The following is a 20,421-nucleotide window of genomic DNA, read 5'->3' on the forward strand; positions in this document are numbered from 1 at the left end:
GTCAGCAGGGGTGGGGGAGGGGGTGTTGAACTACAGTCCCCTCGTTTCTCAGCAATCCTGTTATGTCTAAATGTTCTTTAGGGATGCTGATGCTGGCCTAGGGTCCACACATGGAGAAGCATCATCTAGACTGCTGGCATCCACTGGCCCCTCTTCACTCAGAACCTCCCAAATAATCTCTTCTGTGCACACTATTGACGCTTAGCCAGGACCTAGATGCTCCCTGCTTCTGGAAGTCTGCCCCAGGGCTACAAGATGGCTTGAGTTAAAATGTCACGTAGATAGAGTCAGCGCAAGGCTGATCTTGCATTAACACCCGTTAACACCACAAAGGGGTACACAAGAAGCCATCCCAGAGTCCAGGATCTGGAGTCACAGACTTCCCAGCAGTGATGACAGCCCAGACTACCCTGACCCTGGATAAGACGCAGCAAAACCAAATCTGGAACAGGATCTCAGGCTCTATTGGGTAACCTATAATCCCAAGGTCATGTTTCAATGCAGCGCCTGCCCTTTGCTGCCCATGCCTGGAAGATTTGATTTTGTCTGATCTACTGTGCTTGGGAAATGATATTTGGTATTGAGGACATATTTATTTTTGTTGGCTTGTTTTTTTTTTTTTTGTTTGTTTTCAGCACTGCGGATGAAACCAAAGTCTTGCATATGTGAGGCAAAGCTCCATCGCAGACCTGTAACACCCACCAACACTATGTTTGGCCATTTGAATTTCTTGGTTTGCTTCTCACACACCACCTCAGAGAAAGCCTGTGTTAAGCGCATGTTCCCGATGATTCGGCACTGCAGTTCTGCTGTCTCCGGAAGATCCACTTCGCCCAGGTTCACTCAATTCCTACTTGTGATAACTCATCCAGAAAACGAGTCACACAAAGGCACATTCACTAAGTCTAGAGCCCAGTCTCGAACCTCTCACTGTGGATTCACTGCCCTGCATAACCAGAGGCCACTCTTCTGAGCGGCTAATCCTGAACCTGCCTTCAGCTGTGCTTCTCCGCCCCAGAGAAGCATCACAAAGGGGATGCCCACATCTTCTCTCTGCTTCCCCAGCCTCCTGACTAACCTGTCTCCGTGCCCTCTCACACCATGCATGTCCTGTATCCTGGGATGAGAGATGCTGCTGCCTCTCTGATGGCATCAGCCTCCTGATCCATTGGCCCCACCATACCTGGATAATCATGTCCATATTTTAAAGCAGCCGTTTGAGATAAGAAATACAAGGTGAATTGTCAGCCTCCGGGGTAGCGGGAGATATTGCTACTCATTTATTCAAATGCTGTTTTAAATATTTTAAAGATTTCTGGGGGATGAAATCCAGATTTCCCTCCCAATAGCTTCAGAAAGGTCCCAAAAGGCTTGCCTGCATTTCTCCGGGAAAGCAGGCTGTAAAGGTGGCAGCCACGCTGGACTGTTCTAATCGACGGCTCGTCTCCAGGGTGTCCTAACAGAGCATGGGTTTGTTCGCTGGATGTCCCATCCAGCTTAGGGAACCAGAACTACAAAAAGACTGCAGTGCAGGACTCTAGTTTCCTTTCTGGTGCTTCCTTCTCCGGGGAGGGATGGATCTTTGTTAGCCAGTCTGGTCCCCCACAGATTCCATACACATCTGCCGGCGAGTTTGGGGGGAACTAGATCTCTGTGACTGTCCCTCTCCCTCTTCTTGGGAGCCAGTGGCCCCCAGGAGTGAAAAAAAAACATTTACTCTGTCATTTCTAGCAGGACCCTTGACCTGGGCCAGCTGTTATGCAGATGTGTTCCAAGACCTGGTCTAAAAAGTCCATTGTCCCAGCTACTCTGAGCCACACTCAATGAGTAACTTTTAAATTGAACGTGCCAAGGCTAAGGAGATGTGCAAGCACAGGAACGGCGTTCAGATGCCCAGCACCTACATAAAAGCTACATGTGGTAGCCTGTGCCTATAACCTTAGTGCTGGAGGGCAGATATAGGCATATCTCCAGGGCTGATTGCCCAGCCAGTCTAGAAGAAATGGCAAGCTCCGAGTTCCAGATTGAGTGAGAGCAAAACTATAAAGTGGAAAAGAGGTTAAGGAAAACATCCTTTTGTCATCGACATGCGCGTGCACACACTCTACAAATAAATAAAAAAAATAGCATCAGTTTCTTTATCTCTAAAGTATGGATGACTGTGTTTATCTAGTAGATTCTTACATATTGTAAATTCATGATACTTTCTTCTTTATTCCTTTATTTCTTTTCTTCACTCAAAGCTTTCTCTCCCCTGTCCTTGGAGCTAGTCTGTCACTCCTTGACCTGAAAGCTCTGCCCTATAGCTGGGGCAATACAAAAGCAGAACAAGTCTGGCTTTGATTTTTCTGAAGCTGTGGGAAGAACCGGGGCTTGTAGTCCCCGTCACCACCCTGGTTTAGAGTCTGTTTGACCATGTGAGCTTCCGAGAAAAGAACTTCCCTGGGGGTACCGGGGGCGACCATAGCTGTCTGTGGCTGCAGCCAAAAATAGCAGCTGAACAACTTGTCCCTGGACACTAAGAGGCCACATCCACTGTAGGTGGCAGTGATCTCTTGGAGCCCAAGAGCAGTAGCAAGCAGACCTGAAGAGGTGACGAGGATGGCAGATGCCCAGGGGGTGGAGAACACATATTCAAGAAAGCAACCACAGAAACACAGGGAGCTTTGGTGCCCAGTGGTTGTTGGCAGAATGTCAGGGCAAAAGCCAGTGCAAGTTTGGTGTGGGGGCAGTTTACCCACGCTGCAGACACATTGTAAAAATCTACAGTTGGCAAGGTACCATGCCCAGTTTTGGAGATGTACCCTTGAGTAAGAATCCTCCTGGCTTGAGACTCTTGCAGTAAATCTCCACCTTTTCTATTTAAGAGTCCCCAGTATCTCCTTGGGCATTTGAAATGCATGAGGCATTAAATATACCTTTAATGTATCAGTCACTTTTGGTAACGGTTGTTAACAACCACTGTTATCCTTATTTACTTCTTGAGGAGGTAGCGTATTGATACATAGGGCATTAAGAGATCAACCTGCTGCTATACTTCATTAGGACTCGAGTGCATGAACCTGTGTTAGTCAGGTTTCCTTGATTCTTCAGGCACATTTTGCATTGTTCCCTGGGTGGCCTGGTTTGTAATTTGCTTATTTGATGATAGGCTAAGTGATTATAGCCCACTACTCAACGTGAGAGTGAAACTAGATGGATCTGACATCTTCCGATTCTTTCTGACCATTGTCCCTGACTTGTTCCCTGACACAAGTCTCTGTCTCTCTCTCTCTGTCTCTCTGTCTCTCTCTCCCTCCCTTCCCCCCCTCATTTAGAAATATATGCATGAAACTGTCTTCTAATCACAGACATACATGTGTCTATACACGTGTGTGTATAAAAACAGAGAAAGATTAAGGGGGGAGAGAACACAAATGTCCAGTTTCATTGTTCCTGCTTTTCTTAGAAGGGCACCATGGTGTGAATGAATATTTCCTGGACTTCATTCATTGACATCCTTCTAAGAACCAGTGATATTGTTACATGCCTCTTATTTATTACAGTGGCTTCCTTAGTCTCCCATTGCGTAAGCTACTTATTGCATTCCCACCCCTTGCCTAGTAGATACCTAATTTGGTTCTGCCTTATATTTTACTCTCTAATATGGGAATTTTCAGACTTATACAAGAATAGACAGGACGGCATGGAAAAACCCAGGAAAACCATCACCAGTGACAAAAAAAGTCAACACATGGTCAATCTTATTTCTTTTATTCTTCTACCTAAGACACTGCCCTTAAACAATACACAGTGTCTTTTAGAAAAGTAACATCTCTTTTTCCATTTGCTGTATTGATCTCATTATGCTTCTTCTTTGACATGAATATGAGCTGCTGAGAACCCCTCTCTCATATTCTTCTGTCACTTCAGAAACATAGTTTGAAGGCAGTATGTCCAAGGCACAGTCAAGGTGAGTCTGAAGATCAGCCGGCAGCTCCTCCTAGTTACAGTCAGGTTCTTTTTCTGGGATCATGGCTGAAGCTGCCAAAATCTGCAGGTGGGGACCAGGGAGCTGAAGGGACTAATAAAGAGATCATAGAGCCCACGGTTCTGCTGTCCCAGCTGCCTGGTCCTTCCATCTCAAGCCATGTGCTCTGCCTTCACAGGGAAAGCCTAGATGCTCAGAAGCCACTGCTTCCTCTGCCTGCTTCTTCTCCTCCTCAAATGGTGAGAAAACAGAGGACGGAGCAAGAGGAGACAACAGCAGGGAAATGTTAAAATAAGGGTCGAAATTGATTCTGGTTCTCTTTGGTCCAAATCGGGGCCTGTTAAACTCTCTCTGGGAAGCGCCAGATAGTAAATGTGCCAGGCTCTGTAAATGAGCTGCTCTATCTGCAAAGAGCAAAGACAGCCAATGATGATCCATAAACATGCAGGCATGGCTACATTCTGATGGGGAGAAATGCACAGAAACCAACAGCAGACTAGAGCTGCTGGCAAGATGTGGTCTGCTTGTGTGTAGCCTACGCAAAACAACTGTTTTGATTTCCGTTGATGCTTCCTGGTTTGACTTCTAATTTCAAAAAGAAAAGGTATAAATACACAAAATATAGCTAAATAGTTAATAGAGTTTTTGCTATCATCCCAACTTTTCGAATGGGAAAAGTGGTAGTCCGCAAAATAAAAGGATTTGCCCAGGATCACACAGCAAAGATAGCACTCCTTCAATTCCTTATTTCCAACTTTCATCTTTGTCTAGATGCAGGTAATGGCATTGTAACTCAGGCAGTCAAGCATGGGAAACAGTTTAGTCACCTGGAACTCCACTTGGCTCAACCTATGCACACACCTCACTCCAAACAATGCACCTAGCAACCCTTCAGCAACCTGGGACCCAAACCTGAACCAAACTATGTGCACAGCCAACTCCCAACAATGGAGTGTGTTCTCCATTTTCTTACTGACCATCAAACCTTGATTCTGTGCAGTCACCCTTGGCTTATGTCGAGGTATGAAGGTAGACAGGCCATTCAGCCTGGATTGGTTTTGGATTCATTTTGTAATGATGCAAAACCGCATTGTCCCTAAGTGAACTGCCCAGAAGAATCCTCTGTTTACCATCTTATGCATATGCATAACTGGGTGCGCATACGATTGTAATCAAATAGATGCATAACACGGAAAGGGACCCACCAGGAGAAATGATTATGCAACATAATTGGTCAACTACAACAGAGACGCGCTCTAGTTCTGCCCTACGAACTACACTTCCTCTTCTTTTGAATCACGCACAAGAAGGTCCCGGGGAAGATAGTCAGGCCTTTAAATGACTCACTCATTTGAACCCCTGTCGATCTTACCAGTGTAGGGCTGACCTGCACTATCAATGCACTTTGAATAAAGCTTCCTTGCTAACCTTTTTTACTCTATGCACCACTTTCTTTCAATTCTTTGACCAAGAGACTAAAAACCAGTCCAGATTCCGACCATCCTTTGTAACAGAATCCTAAAGATCACACAAAACACTATAATTTTCCATTAACAGTCTCCTTGTCTTACAATACGAACAATTATAATTGAAAATTGATGCATAGTTCTTTAGCGTCAAGACACTCAGTTGTATAACTCTAATCAATTCTGTTTTCAAAGGATTGCCTGGGATCAATTGCCGGGAATGGCACTCTTTGACCTGGTCTGATCTCTGTGGCAGCCGGGGAGAGGAAGGAAGTGCTTGTCTGTGGCATAGGCCTTTCTTTTTAGGGCGGAATGAGCTCACAATGGCTCTCCATCACCAGCATGACATCACTGGGCAGAAAGGGTTAAGAGATATTTGGATCTTAGAAACATGTTCAAGCTGACCCTAGCTAGCAGCTCACTGGTTTCTTCCTTATTGCCTTTTTCCTATTCTGAAATTGCTAAAAGAGTTATGGGGTACTGGCGTGCCTGCCTGCAAACAGCCTTGCTCTTATTCATTAACACCGGTTAGGGTGTGAGCGTGTTGAGCTCGTAGGTAACTCGTTAGTCTTCATCTGATGATCACTGACACAAGCATTTGTGTGTGTGTCTCCTACCCGTGTTCTCACACTGACAAGGGTGTGGCTGCTACGAGATTGCTTGTGTCTTCCTGACATTCCTGTGTTGAAATTTTAATCCTCCGTAGAATGGTGTTGGGAGGCGGGGCCTTTGGAAGGAGCTTGTTCTGTACAGCAGCTCTCTGCGAACCAGGAAGTAGCAGCTTCATGATCTTGAACTCCCAACTTCCGGAACTGTAGGAAATGAACTCCCATTGTTTATAAAAGCCAACTCCCCTCCCCATTTATTGTAATTTGTTACAGTAACTGTCCTGCTTAGTGTTTTCTTTGTTTTGTTTTGTTTTGTTTTTTGTCAGCTTGATACAAGCTAGAGTTGGGAAGGGGAACATCTACTGAAAAAAATGCCTCCAACAAAATGAGCCGTAGGCAAATTACCTTGATCCATGATTGACGTGGGACGACCCAGTCCACTGTGGGTGGAGCTATCCCTGAGCAGGTGGTCCTTGAAGGCATGAGAAAGGGAACTATAGGTGAGCCTAAGGAGCAAACCAGTAAGCAGCATCCTCCCTAGTCCCTGCTTATTTCCAGCCTCCAGGCTCCTGCCCTGAGTCCAACATTGGCTTCCCCTGCTGTTGGCCTCTAACCTGCAAGCCAAATTAACCCTTTTCTTCCCAAGCTGCTTTTGGCCATTTGGTTTTTCTCAAAGCAAGAGAAGTCATTCTAAGACAGTAGCAAAACATACTAAGAACAATGCCTCTCAGCTAAGTAACTTTAAATTTAATGTTTCAACTACTCTATTGTTTGTGAAAAAGTAGCGAATTTTTAAGCAAGCTACATTTTGTTGTTCTTTTGCTTTGTACATTTTTTTGAGAATTTGGTACACATGAGTACTGTATTTTCATCATACCCAACCCTCTTCCTCAGTCAACTCCTTCTGTGCCCCCACCTCCCTCTCAAATTCATGACCTAAGCTTGAATTATTAGTATTTTATGTGTATGCATACACATCTATAATCTGCCACATCCATTTAGCGTTGCTCATGTGTATGTGTGTTCAAAGCTGACCACTTGGGAGCGAATAATCTACTGGGGCTCAGCCTGGAGAAGACTGATTCTTTCTCCCTCGGCAGCCAGTAATTAGCTGGAGCTCTTTATCTAGGGCTTGTGAATTGTCTCCCTTTGCTGTTGTCTTATCCGGGTCTTGTTTAGAACACCGTGTTGTTGATATTCCGTAGGTGCAACTTCCTTGTTTTTATAGAAAACCCTGCCTCACCGCAAATGACCTCAACTTCTGACTCCTACAACCTTTCTAGCCCTCTGAGATGTTTCTCGAGCCTTGAGTCTAGGGTTGTGTTGTAGATGTAACAGTAGGAGATGGACACTCTGTAGGCAGCTGTTCTCGGCAGTTTCGACCGGTTGGGGATTCTTGTGGTGGTTTCTATCCACTGCGAAAAGATAATTGTTCATTTTCAATCACTAATCCTTACTCTTCCGTTTCAGTATTTCGAAATTGTCCTTCCAGCATTCAAAATTTCTGGGGACATTGTGTCTTAAGCATCTTTGTGCCCCCAGTATCTCCCATCAGCCTGACTAAACAGACTTCTAGCACAATTTAATTGAAAGGGCAGATGGACTTTCAAATCACTCTGGAGGGTTTCCCTCTTATTCAAGACTAATAGCTCCTTGTTTTAGTGGTTGTTTTGGATGGGTGAAGAAGGACATTACTGTACTAAGGGTCAGGCCCAGTGGGCACGTTTTCCACGAGCCCTCAACGGCTGCTGTTGGCTTGTTCTCATACATGGACCGACAGGGACAGGGCAGCTCCTACTCCCTACACGTTTGCTCCCAGCATGATTTTCAGAGAAGTGCGGAGTGTGGACTTCCAGGTCCGGCTACAGAAAAGCTCTGCTGAACAACCCAGAGCAAACCAGCCTCTGAACAGCACAGTGACCTTCATACCACATGACACAGGTTGGCCTCGTGTTAGTTCATTTCCTTTATTTGGCTTGGGCTGGAAGGAAAGTCCTGGTTGTCAGTCCGTAGCTTGGTCAGTCCAGCCCTCTGTTTACACCGTCTGTGCATCCATATTCCCGCCACAACCAGGAGGACCAGTGACAGGGGTGCCAAGGCAATGCCCCAAGAGAACGTGGAGGAGACTGTAGAGAGGAAAGAAACCGTGAGAAGAAACAGCTCTGCAGAACCAGGCAGCCCAGGGCACAGGGAAGAAACAAATCAGAGGGTTTCTCTTTCGATAAATTTCTAGAAAGTTTGTCTCTTACACCAAAGCCTATGATATCTGTGACATCATAGGACAAGCAAGGTGGGCAAAACCTACTTGAAGGACATCACAAAGTAAGGAGCCAAGGCCAAGGGGCTGTACCCATGGGGTGGTGTGTGTGAAAAAGAGCTTGCTTTTGTCTCTGCTAGCTGTCCGTGATGTGCCGGGGACAATCTCTGTCTTGCCAGTGATCCTGGGGGTCATGGGGATTAAGTAGGAAATAAAGGAACTTTTGGTTAAGGACCTTGGATGCTAAGATTATTTCTTTGGTTCAGTGTTGTGTATTTGATTCCTAGACATATCTGTTATGGAAATACAAGAAGAGATTACAAAACACAATAACAAAAAGTGTGTATGAGAAGAGTGTTGTTGGATATCACGCTGAGAAGGTCACAATTCAAAGATGTTTTTTTTTTTTGAGATAGGGTCTCAGTACCCAGTAGGTCCTCAAACTCTTGACTCCCCCTTGCTTCAGTTCAGGGACTAGGGCTATAGGTATGTAGGATTCCACGTTTGTTAGAGCAGTGTTCACACACACCTCTCTCTCTCTCTCTCTCTCTCTCTCTCTCTCTCTCTCTCTCTCTCTCTCTGGAGGGTGTGGGTGTGTGCAAGTGCGGTGATGGTAGGGCATGTGTGTGGGTGTATGTATGTGGATGTGCAGGGGGGTAGATGTGTATGTGGGGAGGATTGTAGGGTCAGTGGTGTGGGCATATGCGGGTATGAGTGGTGAGTATAGACGTGTGTGCAGAGACCAAGGACTAACTCGGGTGTCTTCCTCTATCACTCTTCCCCCCTCTCTTTTCTTTTTCATTAGGGTCTCTCATTGAACCTGGAGTTCATTTATTATCTGGATTGAATGGTCAGTGAGCCCCAGGATTCTTCTGTCTCCTCCCCCGCCCCCCAGCCTTGTGATTATGGGTACATGTTACCATGGCTGACTTTTTACATGGATGCCTGGGATCTGAACTCAGGTTTGTTTTACCTGATGAACTTCTCCCCAGTATCAGATTAAACATTTGGAGCTAGGATTTGCCGTGCTCTGCCTAGGGATGAACAGAATCTGAAGCCAGTTCTATGGGGAATTTCCCCACCATCTTACAATTCCCCATGGATGAGAACTATATAAAGCTGTTATTTTCTGAGAAACAAGTTCCATATACCTCTCAATCCTAATGTCCCCTTGAAAATCAGCCACAGCCTCCCTAGGGACAGACATGCTAAGTTAGGACTTAGTGATCTAACGTGTAAAAGGTCTCCAGCGCAGGGACCACACACAGTCCAGGTTCCTTTTTTAATCTGGTACCCAGATGGGGAAGCAACTTTCTGTGGGACTCTGACTTCCAAATCTATGCAACTCCTACATCATCAGGTCCCTCCCAGCTTGAATGGCACCGAGATGACCTGAGACAGCACCCCAGGCACTCCAGCTTCAGTTATACACCTTCAATTTGGAAGGAGCCAGGGCAGTTGCAATCTGGGGCAGCTCAGGAGAATCTGTGTGGAGGTACCTGGAAATTTGCTTACCCGCACAAACCTAAGGATCAGACTGCAGGTCCCCAGCACCTATGTATATGCAAGGTGGATGTGTCAGCCTGCTTATAATTCCAGCACCCAGGAGTCAGTAAAGTGTCCACTGTGCAAACACGAGGACCTGAGTTTGAATCCCCAGCAGCCATGTAAAAGCTGGGTGCACACATTTATAACCTCAACTCTGTGGTGGGGTAGAGATGGGCAAATGCCTGGAGTTTATTGGCTGGTTAGCCTAGCCAAAGCGATGTACTCTGCATTCAGTGGGAGACTCTGTCTCAAAAAAGTATAAGGTGGAGAGCAATTGCAAAAGGCATCCAACATGCTTCTCTGCACCCACATGAACATATATGTACAATACACACGCTCACACACATTTTGAGGTTTGCTTTCAACGCCCCACAAGGAAACATCAGTGTGCAGCTCTGTCCAGCATCCATAAAGCATTCAACAAGCTGGGTTTTCTTTTCGTGTCCCCCAGATCCCTACCTTCTTTGACTGTGGTATGGAGTGACTGAAGACTCCTTGGATTCTTGGCCACACATTTAAAGTCCGTGTTCAGATCCTCCCTTGTGACTGGATCGAAAATCAGCGACACTTCCACATAGTTCTCATCGTTCTCTGAATATTGGCTGGGTGAGAAGACCTTTGATTAAGTACGACGTACGTATGGCAAGTAGACCTACCTTTTTCAAGATGCCAGGCAGACATTCTCAAATTAGAAACACCTGTCACGTATAAACTGACCAGGACTTCTGTGGAGCTCAAAGAACTGGTCGTCATATTTGGCTCTCTTTTGAGAGACCTTCTAGCATGTTCCTGGAGGACAATACGTCCTTGAAGATGCTGTTCATTGTAACAAAACACTTGCTAACAATAAAAACACATAATCTCCTTTTGGTTTGGATGGAAAACTTCATTTGGGGGTGAACAAAAATATTTTCAATAATCAAGTAGAAACAGAAAATTCTAGTTTGGGAAATTTGACTCTCTCACCAGTCGGTTATTGCATGGTGAGGCAGAGGGAGTTTCCAGAACTCCATCCCACATAGGTTTCTTCCCTCATTGCTATTTCAGCCCTCATGGCAAAAACAAATGCAGGTAAGAGGCATCAGCCAGTCTGGGGAAAGCCTTAATCAGGGTGGCCACCATTTGTAATGTTAGCAGAAGTCAAAGATATTCACTACCATCCCTTCATCTGAATAAAGACATGCCAGCATGTGTTAACTGGGGCTATTAAGAAAGCAGGCTGAGTCTACTAACCTTGGACATTTATTGTGGCTAAGTCTTTGGAAACAAGGAACTGAAAGCAAATGATTGTGCTACTGCGCATCCTTCTCATCCACTAATTACACCCATAAAGAACTTCTTGTTAATCTTCCCCAAAATGCAAAAGAGTGCCAAACGTAAATCCAGGCTAATTCGAAATATCAAGACTGCGACTTATAAAGCAGGGGAAGTTTTGAACCACTTGTCTCCTTCCCTGTCAACTTTCATAGTGCAAAAACCTATTGAAGGGATGGGTGCTTATACACAACTAATTCATATTCTTTCTCTCTCTTAGAACACATCGAGCTACAAGACTGCAGTTCTAATGCAGATACTAGGGCAAGGCCTTACAGTGTTTATAAGAACTTATGAAAATCTTTAAGAGTAATGAATGTGGCAGAGTGGGCAATGGAACTATATGAACTCTGAGATAGACACGCAAAAACTCAAGAAATAAATGTTCAAAGAATCAACTGGCAGACTGCAACTCCTCCAAGTCTAGAGAACGTTTGGTTCTCAAGACAACTTTTTGCAAAATTCAGTTTTTCAAGTTCCAAATCTCCAAGAGTTTATATCGTTTTAAGAAATACTTTTCTTGCACGTATGTCATATTAACGGGCCCTGAATGTAACACCTCCTCCAGAAGGAAGCAAATCACAGCAGAGACCCTCACCCACTTACTGGAGTAGCCCCTCGGTCACACGGCCTCTCGGGTAGGCCACTGAGATAAAGGTGCTGTTAGCCATCCACCACACTATGGTGTTGGAAGATGTGTCAGTTCCCAGAAACACCTTGCACGGGACTATGAGTCTTGACCCTGGGGATAGCAAGATAGAACACATCAACCATCAGAACCCAGCAGGGAAAGGGGCCCCCTGACTTCCCATCCTGCAGAAAGCTCTCAGCACAGGGCTTCTTTGTCTTCCCAAACACCCCTCACAAGTCAATCCCTTCCTTAGAGGAAAATTTAGTTTCTTCAAATGGTCCTGCTCAAGTAAAGCTTTGTTCGATTCTTATTTAACAAATATCCCCAGGACCATCCACTGGTCTATGCAGGCAATGGACTTGAATGACTTCATCATGGTCGCTCAGTTCCTACAGAGCACCCAACATTCAAGGACTGTCTTCTTCCACACTGATTGTAACTACGTAAAATCCAACCATATGTGAGTCTTTCTTTTGGCCCCTTGCTGGTCTCAGCTCCACTCTTTCCCAATAGAAGGCTCCATTCCAAGAGGTCCAAAGTTTAGAATTAACCCTTTGAAAGCCAACTGCATAATCTAAAGACAGAGGCTCCTATACGGCTGTGCCATGAGATGGTGCCAATGCCTTGTGAAGTTACCTTTCTTTCTGAGTCACCAAAGAGGAGACGATGAAAAAGAAGAGTAAATCCCATTCCCTCACTTCTTACTCTTAAGACACACCTTCTGCAGTTGGCCTGTTCCTATTCTTGGTCCTATGTCATACTTAGAGAGAGAACATCAGCTCTCCTCCATCGCTTCTTGTCCCTGTGACCTTAAACCCTCCCCACCCTCACCCCTGCTATAGTATAGCCCATTAAATCTAGGTCATGTCTAACGAGCAAAAAGTCTGACCCCATGCCCAGAACTGGGATTAAATAAATAACTCGGTAGTCATGTGACTCTCCTACACCCTGTGGTGCCCTCAAAGCAAGAGATCAGAACTGGAATCCTCTTTGCCTGGTAGCACCTGAGATCTAAGAACCTGGAAGCCAGGCAGTACCAACTACTGTCTCCAAGACTATGGCTTTCAAATAGCTGGTCAATAGGTAGGCATGAGGGATACAACCAATTCTAACCTCTGTACAAGAGCTCTCTACCTCAATGGCCTCAGGGTTTAACATCAGCATTTAAATCCAACACTAAACCGAGGTAATAAGAATAATGTTTTGTTTTTAAAAAGGCCTCTGAAGCCAGAATGAACATCAAAACTATAAAAATCTATATTATTAAAACCAAACACATAAAAGGGTATGTACATGTCAGCTGACTTCCCAGGCATGCAGACCAGAATATGTATCCAGACTTGACCCCAAGTGTGAGTTTCGGAAGTTCACTCTTATCCCCATGACTCACCGGTGGCTTTTCCTTATGGTGAATTGCAGAAATAAAACCTTCCTATAGAGTTGGTGTAGGCATGGGATAGACTCCCACTGGACAGAGTAGATGCTCAATAAATGGCCAGCTCTTTCCTCCCATGAATGCCAAAAAGGGACTAGTACAGTTCCTTTATGTGCCTTTACTGGCCGCTCACTAAGGACCATCCAGCCAGTGTGTGTGGTGGTCAGGACATCCAGCATCAGCATGGGGCGAGAACGGAAAAGCCCTTTTCCTCAGACCCTTGAGAGACTATAGCAGCTCCTGTAACAGGAAACTGTCTGCAGTCACTGCTGGCTTTGTCTGACAAATAGATTCTTCTAGGGATTCTGAGCAGTTGCTAAACATTGAGAACAAGAATTAAGCCATATACACCAAAGATGCCAGCTCTGAGGACTCTTTCCTCCAGTTAATAACTGTTACCAAATGATTTACCTCTTCACATTTAGGCTTTTGTAGGTGTAACTTTTAGAAAATAAAGCACTGTTGCTCTCAAATACTGGCAATCCTAAAAAGCGCTTGGCAAAAGACAGAGGTCCCTTACATTGGTCATGCCGGTTCCTACATATTGCGGTTCTTGGGTTCCACTCAGGCAGTATACACCCAAGGGCATGGTGTGGTCAGCAGATGCAGGTCTCCAACCCCCCGCCCCGATGGATTTCAGGCACCACAGTGGGCATGTGGGATACCCAGTCCTCGCAGATCCTTACCCAGAGATGCTGGTATTGTCTCTAGGGGAGAGATAATCACAGGGATGGATTCCGCGGTCATTTCTGAGAAGGTTGGAAGGAAAAGAGTTTGCATTAGGGAAGCCTCGGTTTCGAGCTGAGATTCGGATTCCATTGTTTAGTTAATTAAATGATCCTTCCCCATGTGGCCAAACATTTCGAGAATCAGCCTTTGTCTGGCAACGGAAACAGGCTCTCCATAAAACTGAGCATCTTAAGCCAATCCTTTTCCCGGCAGAGACATTACTGGAAGAGGCCACGGTTGCACATTCCTCTGGCAGATGATCTTTTTATCTGCTCTGTAGTGAACAATCAGCTGGTCCTCTCCCAGGCTTCCTGAAGGCACACTGATGATAGCCACAGGATGGCTTTTGCCTTAATGTCTGCCCTACCCATCAACGCTAAAGATTCACTTCTTCAAGAGCAGACCCAGGGGTTGGAAAGTCGCCCGTGCATGAGACTAATCCCACGCTGGGTATTAAATTCAGTGACCCAGCCCTGATCACAGATGCCTTTTTAACTAAGGAAATAATAAACTCTTCAAGGAGGCTTGAGAGGACCTCCACGGTATTTGAACCAGCTTGAAGGAGCTGAGCACCTGGCGTGGAGCAGAAAGGACAGCTGGGAGCAAGTGAAGGGCTGGGAGCCATTCTTCACCTGGCCTCATAGGTCTCTTTTCTTCTACTAAAAAGAACTTAAATTACCAGTGAAATAAGGACCTGCTGAGCTGACAGTGAAAGTTAAGGAGCAGATGGCTTCTCCACTGGGAAAGTAACATTGCTACCTTTAACAAGGCTGGGACAGTCAAGGGAGTTCTCCAACTTGAGGATATACCTGCATGGTCTTGAGGGGGAGGCCCTGGGATAGGCAGTACACAGGTGACGCCGCTAGTTCTGGTTCAAGACTACCATTTGGGACTCACTGTGCCTCCCCAGGTTCACAACTCAGTACACTGTGTAGGTCTGCTGCCCCCTCGTGTTTCTGTGCAGTATTACACACAAACAAGCAGTGGAGGACGTTCCCAAGCACTAGCCTGAATCAAGCAAGAAGTTATGAATGGGTTCTCACAGGACAGGAAAAAAGAAAGCATAGCCCAGAGGCTTGGGTTCATGGAGGATAAGATATCCCTTATGACATAAATGAATCTCTGGGTTCTGGGAGAGAAGCTATTTTCCCCTCATGGAAGTTACTTAACCCTCAGTGTTCCCAAGCTCTCTGGTCTGCCTTTAATTTAAGTCTCCAGTTGTATCTGATCCTCAGTATAAAGAAAGACTGGGTATTCTCAAGGACAGAGTATGTGGCCCACATATTTTATTCTCCTTTCACTCAGCGTCCCCTCCAGCATGTAAGAGATGGGATGGATATTAAAACCGCTGTTAAATGCTAGCCAACCCTGCCTACTGCCTTCTTTTCCCAGATAATTTGTCCTTGTCTAAGCTGAGCGGCACTTCTCCAGGTTTTCAAAATCTGAAGTCCTCTAAAATCTGGAATTCGTTGAGCGCCAATATAATGCTGCGAATGGAAAATGCCGTACTGTGACACTTGGTTTTATGCAGAGTTACTTAAAATACTGGTGGCATGCGTCTGTGATCTCAGCATGGAAAGATTGCAAGAGGTTCGTTCTCTAGCTGGACGTCAGCCTGCAGCCCCTGGACCACATAACCATTCTAAGAATAGCTTGAGACCCCGCCTCAAAATAAAAAAATGACAGATAGATAGGTAGATAGATAGATAGATAGATAGATAGATAGATAGATAGATGATAGATAGATAGATGATAGATAGATAGATAGATAGATAGATAGATGATAGATAGATAGATAGATAGATAGATAGATAGATAGATAGATAGATAGATAGATAGATAGATGATAGATAGATAGATAGATAGATAGATAGATAGATAGATGATAGATGATAGATAGATAGATAGATAGATAGATAGATAGATAGATAGATAGATAGATAGATAGATCGAACATCAAACTATTTCTGGGTCATATTTAAACATATATATATAGCATAAACTAATTTCATATTTAATCTTGTGCCTATCCCCAAGATATCTCATTATGCCAGTGTAAATATGTGAGTGTAAATATGCCAGTTCTCAGGGGTGAGGGAAATCAAGATCCTGAAGATTTCTGTTGTCAACTTTCAGGCAGGTAGTGCTCAATCTGAATGAAGGACAATGAGATATACCCTCGGCAGACAACAACCAGGACACTTTGAATGGGCCATGTCAGTGCACAGTGCTCTGTTCGAAATCCAATAAAACAGGGCTAGAGAGATGGCTTAGTGGCTAAGAACACTTGTTACTCTTGCAAAATGATGAGGGTTCTATCCCCATCCCACATCCCACATGGTGGCTCACAACAATCTGTAATCCTTGTTCTAGTGGATCCAACAGGCACACACGTGGGACACACACATGTGTGGAGGCATACACATAAAGTAGAATAAATTTAATAAAAAAATAAAATAAAGTAGTGGTTCTCAACCTTCCTAATGCTGTAACTCTTTAATACAGTTCCTCATGTTTTGGTGACCCTCAACCATAAAATTGCTTCATTGCTACTTTTATAACTGTAATTTTTCTAATTTAATGTATCTTAATATCTAATATGCAGGCTGTTTGATGGATGACCTCCCCAAAGGGGTCACAGAGCACAGGTTGAGAATCACTACAGTAAAATCTCTGTGCCTTAGAAGTATATACAAGATTATGGCAAGTGTGTCCTCACCAGCTCAGTTTGTACCTTCCATGTTCCAGACTCTTTGGTTTGGCCTCCTCTAGTGGTGAGTTTTAGGCTTACCATTTTCAAACACCTACTTGAATCCTTTACCTGCCCAAGAATTAACTCTCCTCTCAGAACTCCCTGGTATATACTGTTTAAAGTATCGTGCACATGTATTAGTAAGTTTTAGAATAGTTGACAAATGTATTTTTCTTTTCCTTCATGTCAAAGATATTCAAGGGCTTCTATGTGATTCTGAATTTATTCTCATCGGGCTGCTTCTAGGCATGACAGGTACATTGGTGGTTAAGTACTCACCTTCAACACGGAGCTTAATATTCCTAGTGATGTTGTATTTCGTGCCCTTGTGGAGAAATGTGGCGACACATCTGTAAAAGCCAGCATCTTCCAGGGATGTGTTGGAGATCAGTAAGCGTGTAGGGTCTCGCACTCTGAGGAATTTCTTACTGTCTCTATCCAAGAGGACAGAGCCCTTGAGAGGAAATGGATCATAACGTTACATTGTAGACTAACACAGCTCTTCAGCACTCAGGACCACATTAGCCTGTCAGTCAATGTAGAGTCTGCAACCCAAGAATTTCCCTAGTACATATTTACATTGACAATTTTGTCTTTGGGGACACACTTTTAACTATGTTTTTAAGAAACTCATACTTTTTTCTTGAGGCAGAAACTTATCATGTAGCCCACACTGGCCTTCCACTCTATAGTCTCCTGTCTTAGCCATCTGGATTCTAGGATGACGTGGATGGATGCCCATACCCAGTTTAGGAAAAGGAATCTACTAACATCTGTTTTAAAGATGAATATATTTTTGGCCATTAAAGATCTAACAGCCTTCTAGTGACTAGGAACAATATCAAGGAAGACCACTATTCACCAGCTATGGAGATATGAAGAGAGCATGCTGCAGGAATTGCTTTAAAAATCATTTCAATTTTAGGACATACTACAAAAGACATACTGCAAGAGTAAGAAAATAGAGGAGCCTGGGTCCATAGTCTCATACGGACACAGAGTCCTGCAGATTCTCTGCAAATAGAACGTTCAAGGGCAAGGCCCCCAGTAAAATAAGAGAAGTGCACAGGGTAAAAAAAAATCCTTATTATACCATGTTCTCAAGAATATTGCTTTCGATACCATGATAGACCCATACACGGTATTCTGTACCCATAATCTCAGCAGTGGGGAAGTTAAGACAGGAGAATTAGGAGTTTGAAGCCAGTCTGAGCTATATAGAAAAAGCCTATTGTAAGGAAAAGGGAGGAGGAGTGGGGCAAAGGGGCTGAGGAAGAAAAAAGGAAGGGAGGAAGGGGAAGAAAAGAAAATGTGATCAAAGTGCAAAGCTTTTAGTAGTCAAATATAACCTTGAGTGACGTCATAGTCATACTCTATTATGGGACAATTCAGGTGTGTTTATGGACACCAAAGTTTGAGCTTTTGTCCGTGGTCACGTGCTCTGAAGTAGTCTTCTAATTGTTTCAAGCATTTCTAAACTGAAAACTTGCCGCACTTGATGAGTTACACAAAGACAGGTGACCGCGCTATGTGACTCTAGGCTAGAATTTGAGGCCTATACTCGACATAGCCATGTCTGATGCCCTCAGAATCCACACAATACTTGCTGTTTATTCAGGAAGACCAAGTGCAACTGCATTTCCTCCTGTAATCCAAAAGTTGCCTTGTGCTTTAAAAGAGACTTCTTTAACGTGTATATAACATTTTTGTAGTCATGAACAGGGTTTTTTTTTTTCCTGCTTATTTTTAGGCAAGTGACAGTCAAAAGCCCCTTAGCAGCTATTTATCCTGGAATCATTTCAAAGTCTGTCTATATGAACCTTACCCACAAACCAGAAAAAGACCAATAGACAATACTAACCACCGCCATTTAAATTAATATTATAATTCTAAATATGTGAGCGGATGTGTGTCTACATGGATAGATTGTCTTCTCACAGCTTTTGTGTATGTGTTCTATGGGCCATAAGACGTATTTCAGTGGCACACGTACCTTATACCACTGGACATTTCCACCGGTTTTGCCAATGAATTCTTTCAGGTCAGGGCACACTAGCAACCCGGTGGTAGAAACGGTTGAGATTTGCGAGTAGGAGACAAATGGCAGGGATGCTTCAGTGTCCTTGAAAACCTTGAGCTCAATGGACATCTCCTCACAATGAGATGCGTTTCTAATTGTTTATTGAGAAAAAAAAGAAAGAGGCAATGAATGATAAGTCAGAAATACAAAACCAAAATGCAGAGAAGAGTGATTTCCCACCCTCGTTCAATTCTGCCTGCATGGTTTTGATGATTATGGCTTAACTCCTGATTATTTTAAGTTCTTGGGATACAAAACAAAGCGTCACATACTAACAGCTATATAGAAGCTGTGTGCACTGTGCTTTTCATGAAGGACCCCGCAGAAGTTTCATTCCAGTGCCCAGGACATTAAGAAACCCCCAAGCCTTCTCCAAAGGAATTGGAAAGTTGAGAACCTTGAAACTAGCCTAGATATGATCCAAAGGACCAGACCCAGACAGATGGCTTCCCAAGAGCCACTGTCTCCATTAAAGAAAATTTCCTTCTCTGTCCTTTATTACCAACTGATTTCTAGTTTCAGGAAACTGCTGAGAACTTGGAGTTTGGATTTTAAAAGACATAAACACAACTGCATGGCAGGCGGGGTGGGGGGGGGGACAGGGACCATTAACTAGGTAAGATGTTTTTGATTGTTCATCAGCCCACCCATAATCCTACTCTTGTGATTCTATCAAGCCCTTAGAACTGAGAAAAAGTCAGGGGTAAAAATAGTGCTGGAAATATGAGGGGGAATGGATGGAGGATAGAAGAGATTAACAAATTTAGTTTTTAAAATAGAAAAACAAGGGCTTGGAAGGTAGAGAAGTAATTGAGCATGCACTTTTGCGGATGGGGCTATGCATCTAATTTGCAGCATCCAAAAAAGGAAACAAAATAAAGCAGAAAAATGCAGTTCTATCAGTTAAGACCCTGAGATATGAATAGCCACTTAAGATGAATAATAACACATCAATCAAGAGCATGAGAATCAATTGCAAATATGGTATGAAAGTTACTTTCACAAAAGAATTCAAACAATAGACATCCAAAGAAGCAACACTGCATGACCAATATATGTGAGAGAGATTTGATAATCCCTTAACTGGATGAAAGTTTTAAAAGTGAATTAAAAACATAAAACCAAGAAAAATTGAATTGGATGGACAATTTATGCACAAAGAAAATGCAGAATGTTAACTCTAACTTTTAAAAACAATGAGTAATCGCCCTTGGGATTTGAAGGACACTGAGAAAATCAGCTGAGCTATGGCTGGAAGTTCCCTCCCCCCCTGGCTAGTTTTCACAAGTGTCAGAGCGTGCTATGCACACTGTGGGAGGAGAAAAGTCACCAGCAGTCTAACTGGCTGTGGATCCCATATGCTGCAGCTTCCTACCTGGCAAGATATGCACGCTACTGTAAGAATGGCATAGCTCTTACAGAGGTAACCAACTGCTCCCTGCTGTGATCTGAGGCTTCCTCCACAGGAAGAAACACATGCTTGGTTCTGTAAACCTGTTCTCCAAGACTAGAGAGGTCATAGGTCCTTCGGGGAACCTTTGAGTCTTGTTTTATTAAATGGACATGATGTTAAACCACTTTCTAAGTGTTTATTTTTATATTTGTAGATGAATGCTGCTTTCAGCCTTCAT

The 20,421-nt window shown here is 44.0% G+C and overlaps 1 protein-coding gene across 1 annotated transcript in view; it reads right to left on the reverse strand.

The window, feature by feature from the left end:
• Positions 1 to 11,765: 11,765 nt before the first annotated feature.
• Positions 11,766 to 20,421, reverse strand: part of Il1r2 (interleukin 1 receptor type 2) — a 32,281-nt gene continuing 23,625 nt past the window's right edge. Inside the window, exons 4-7 of the mRNA XM_075978882.1 lie at positions 18,704 to 18,881; positions 16,990 to 17,164; positions 13,916 to 13,978; positions 11,766 to 11,905 (exon numbers count right to left, since the gene is read on the reverse strand). Of these exons, the coding sequence (XP_075834997.1) occupies positions 11,766 to 11,905; positions 13,916 to 13,978; positions 16,990 to 17,164; positions 18,704 to 18,881 (556 nt within the window). The remainder of the gene's footprint in view (positions 11,906 to 13,915; positions 13,979 to 16,989; positions 17,165 to 18,703; positions 18,882 to 20,421) is intronic.

Source organism: Microtus pennsylvanicus, chromosome 7, assembly GCF_037038515.1.
Source record: "Microtus pennsylvanicus isolate mMicPen1 chromosome 7, mMicPen1.hap1, whole genome shotgun sequence".
In the NCBI taxonomy this organism is placed as follows: domain Eukaryota; kingdom Metazoa; phylum Chordata; class Mammalia; order Rodentia; family Cricetidae; genus Microtus; species Microtus pennsylvanicus.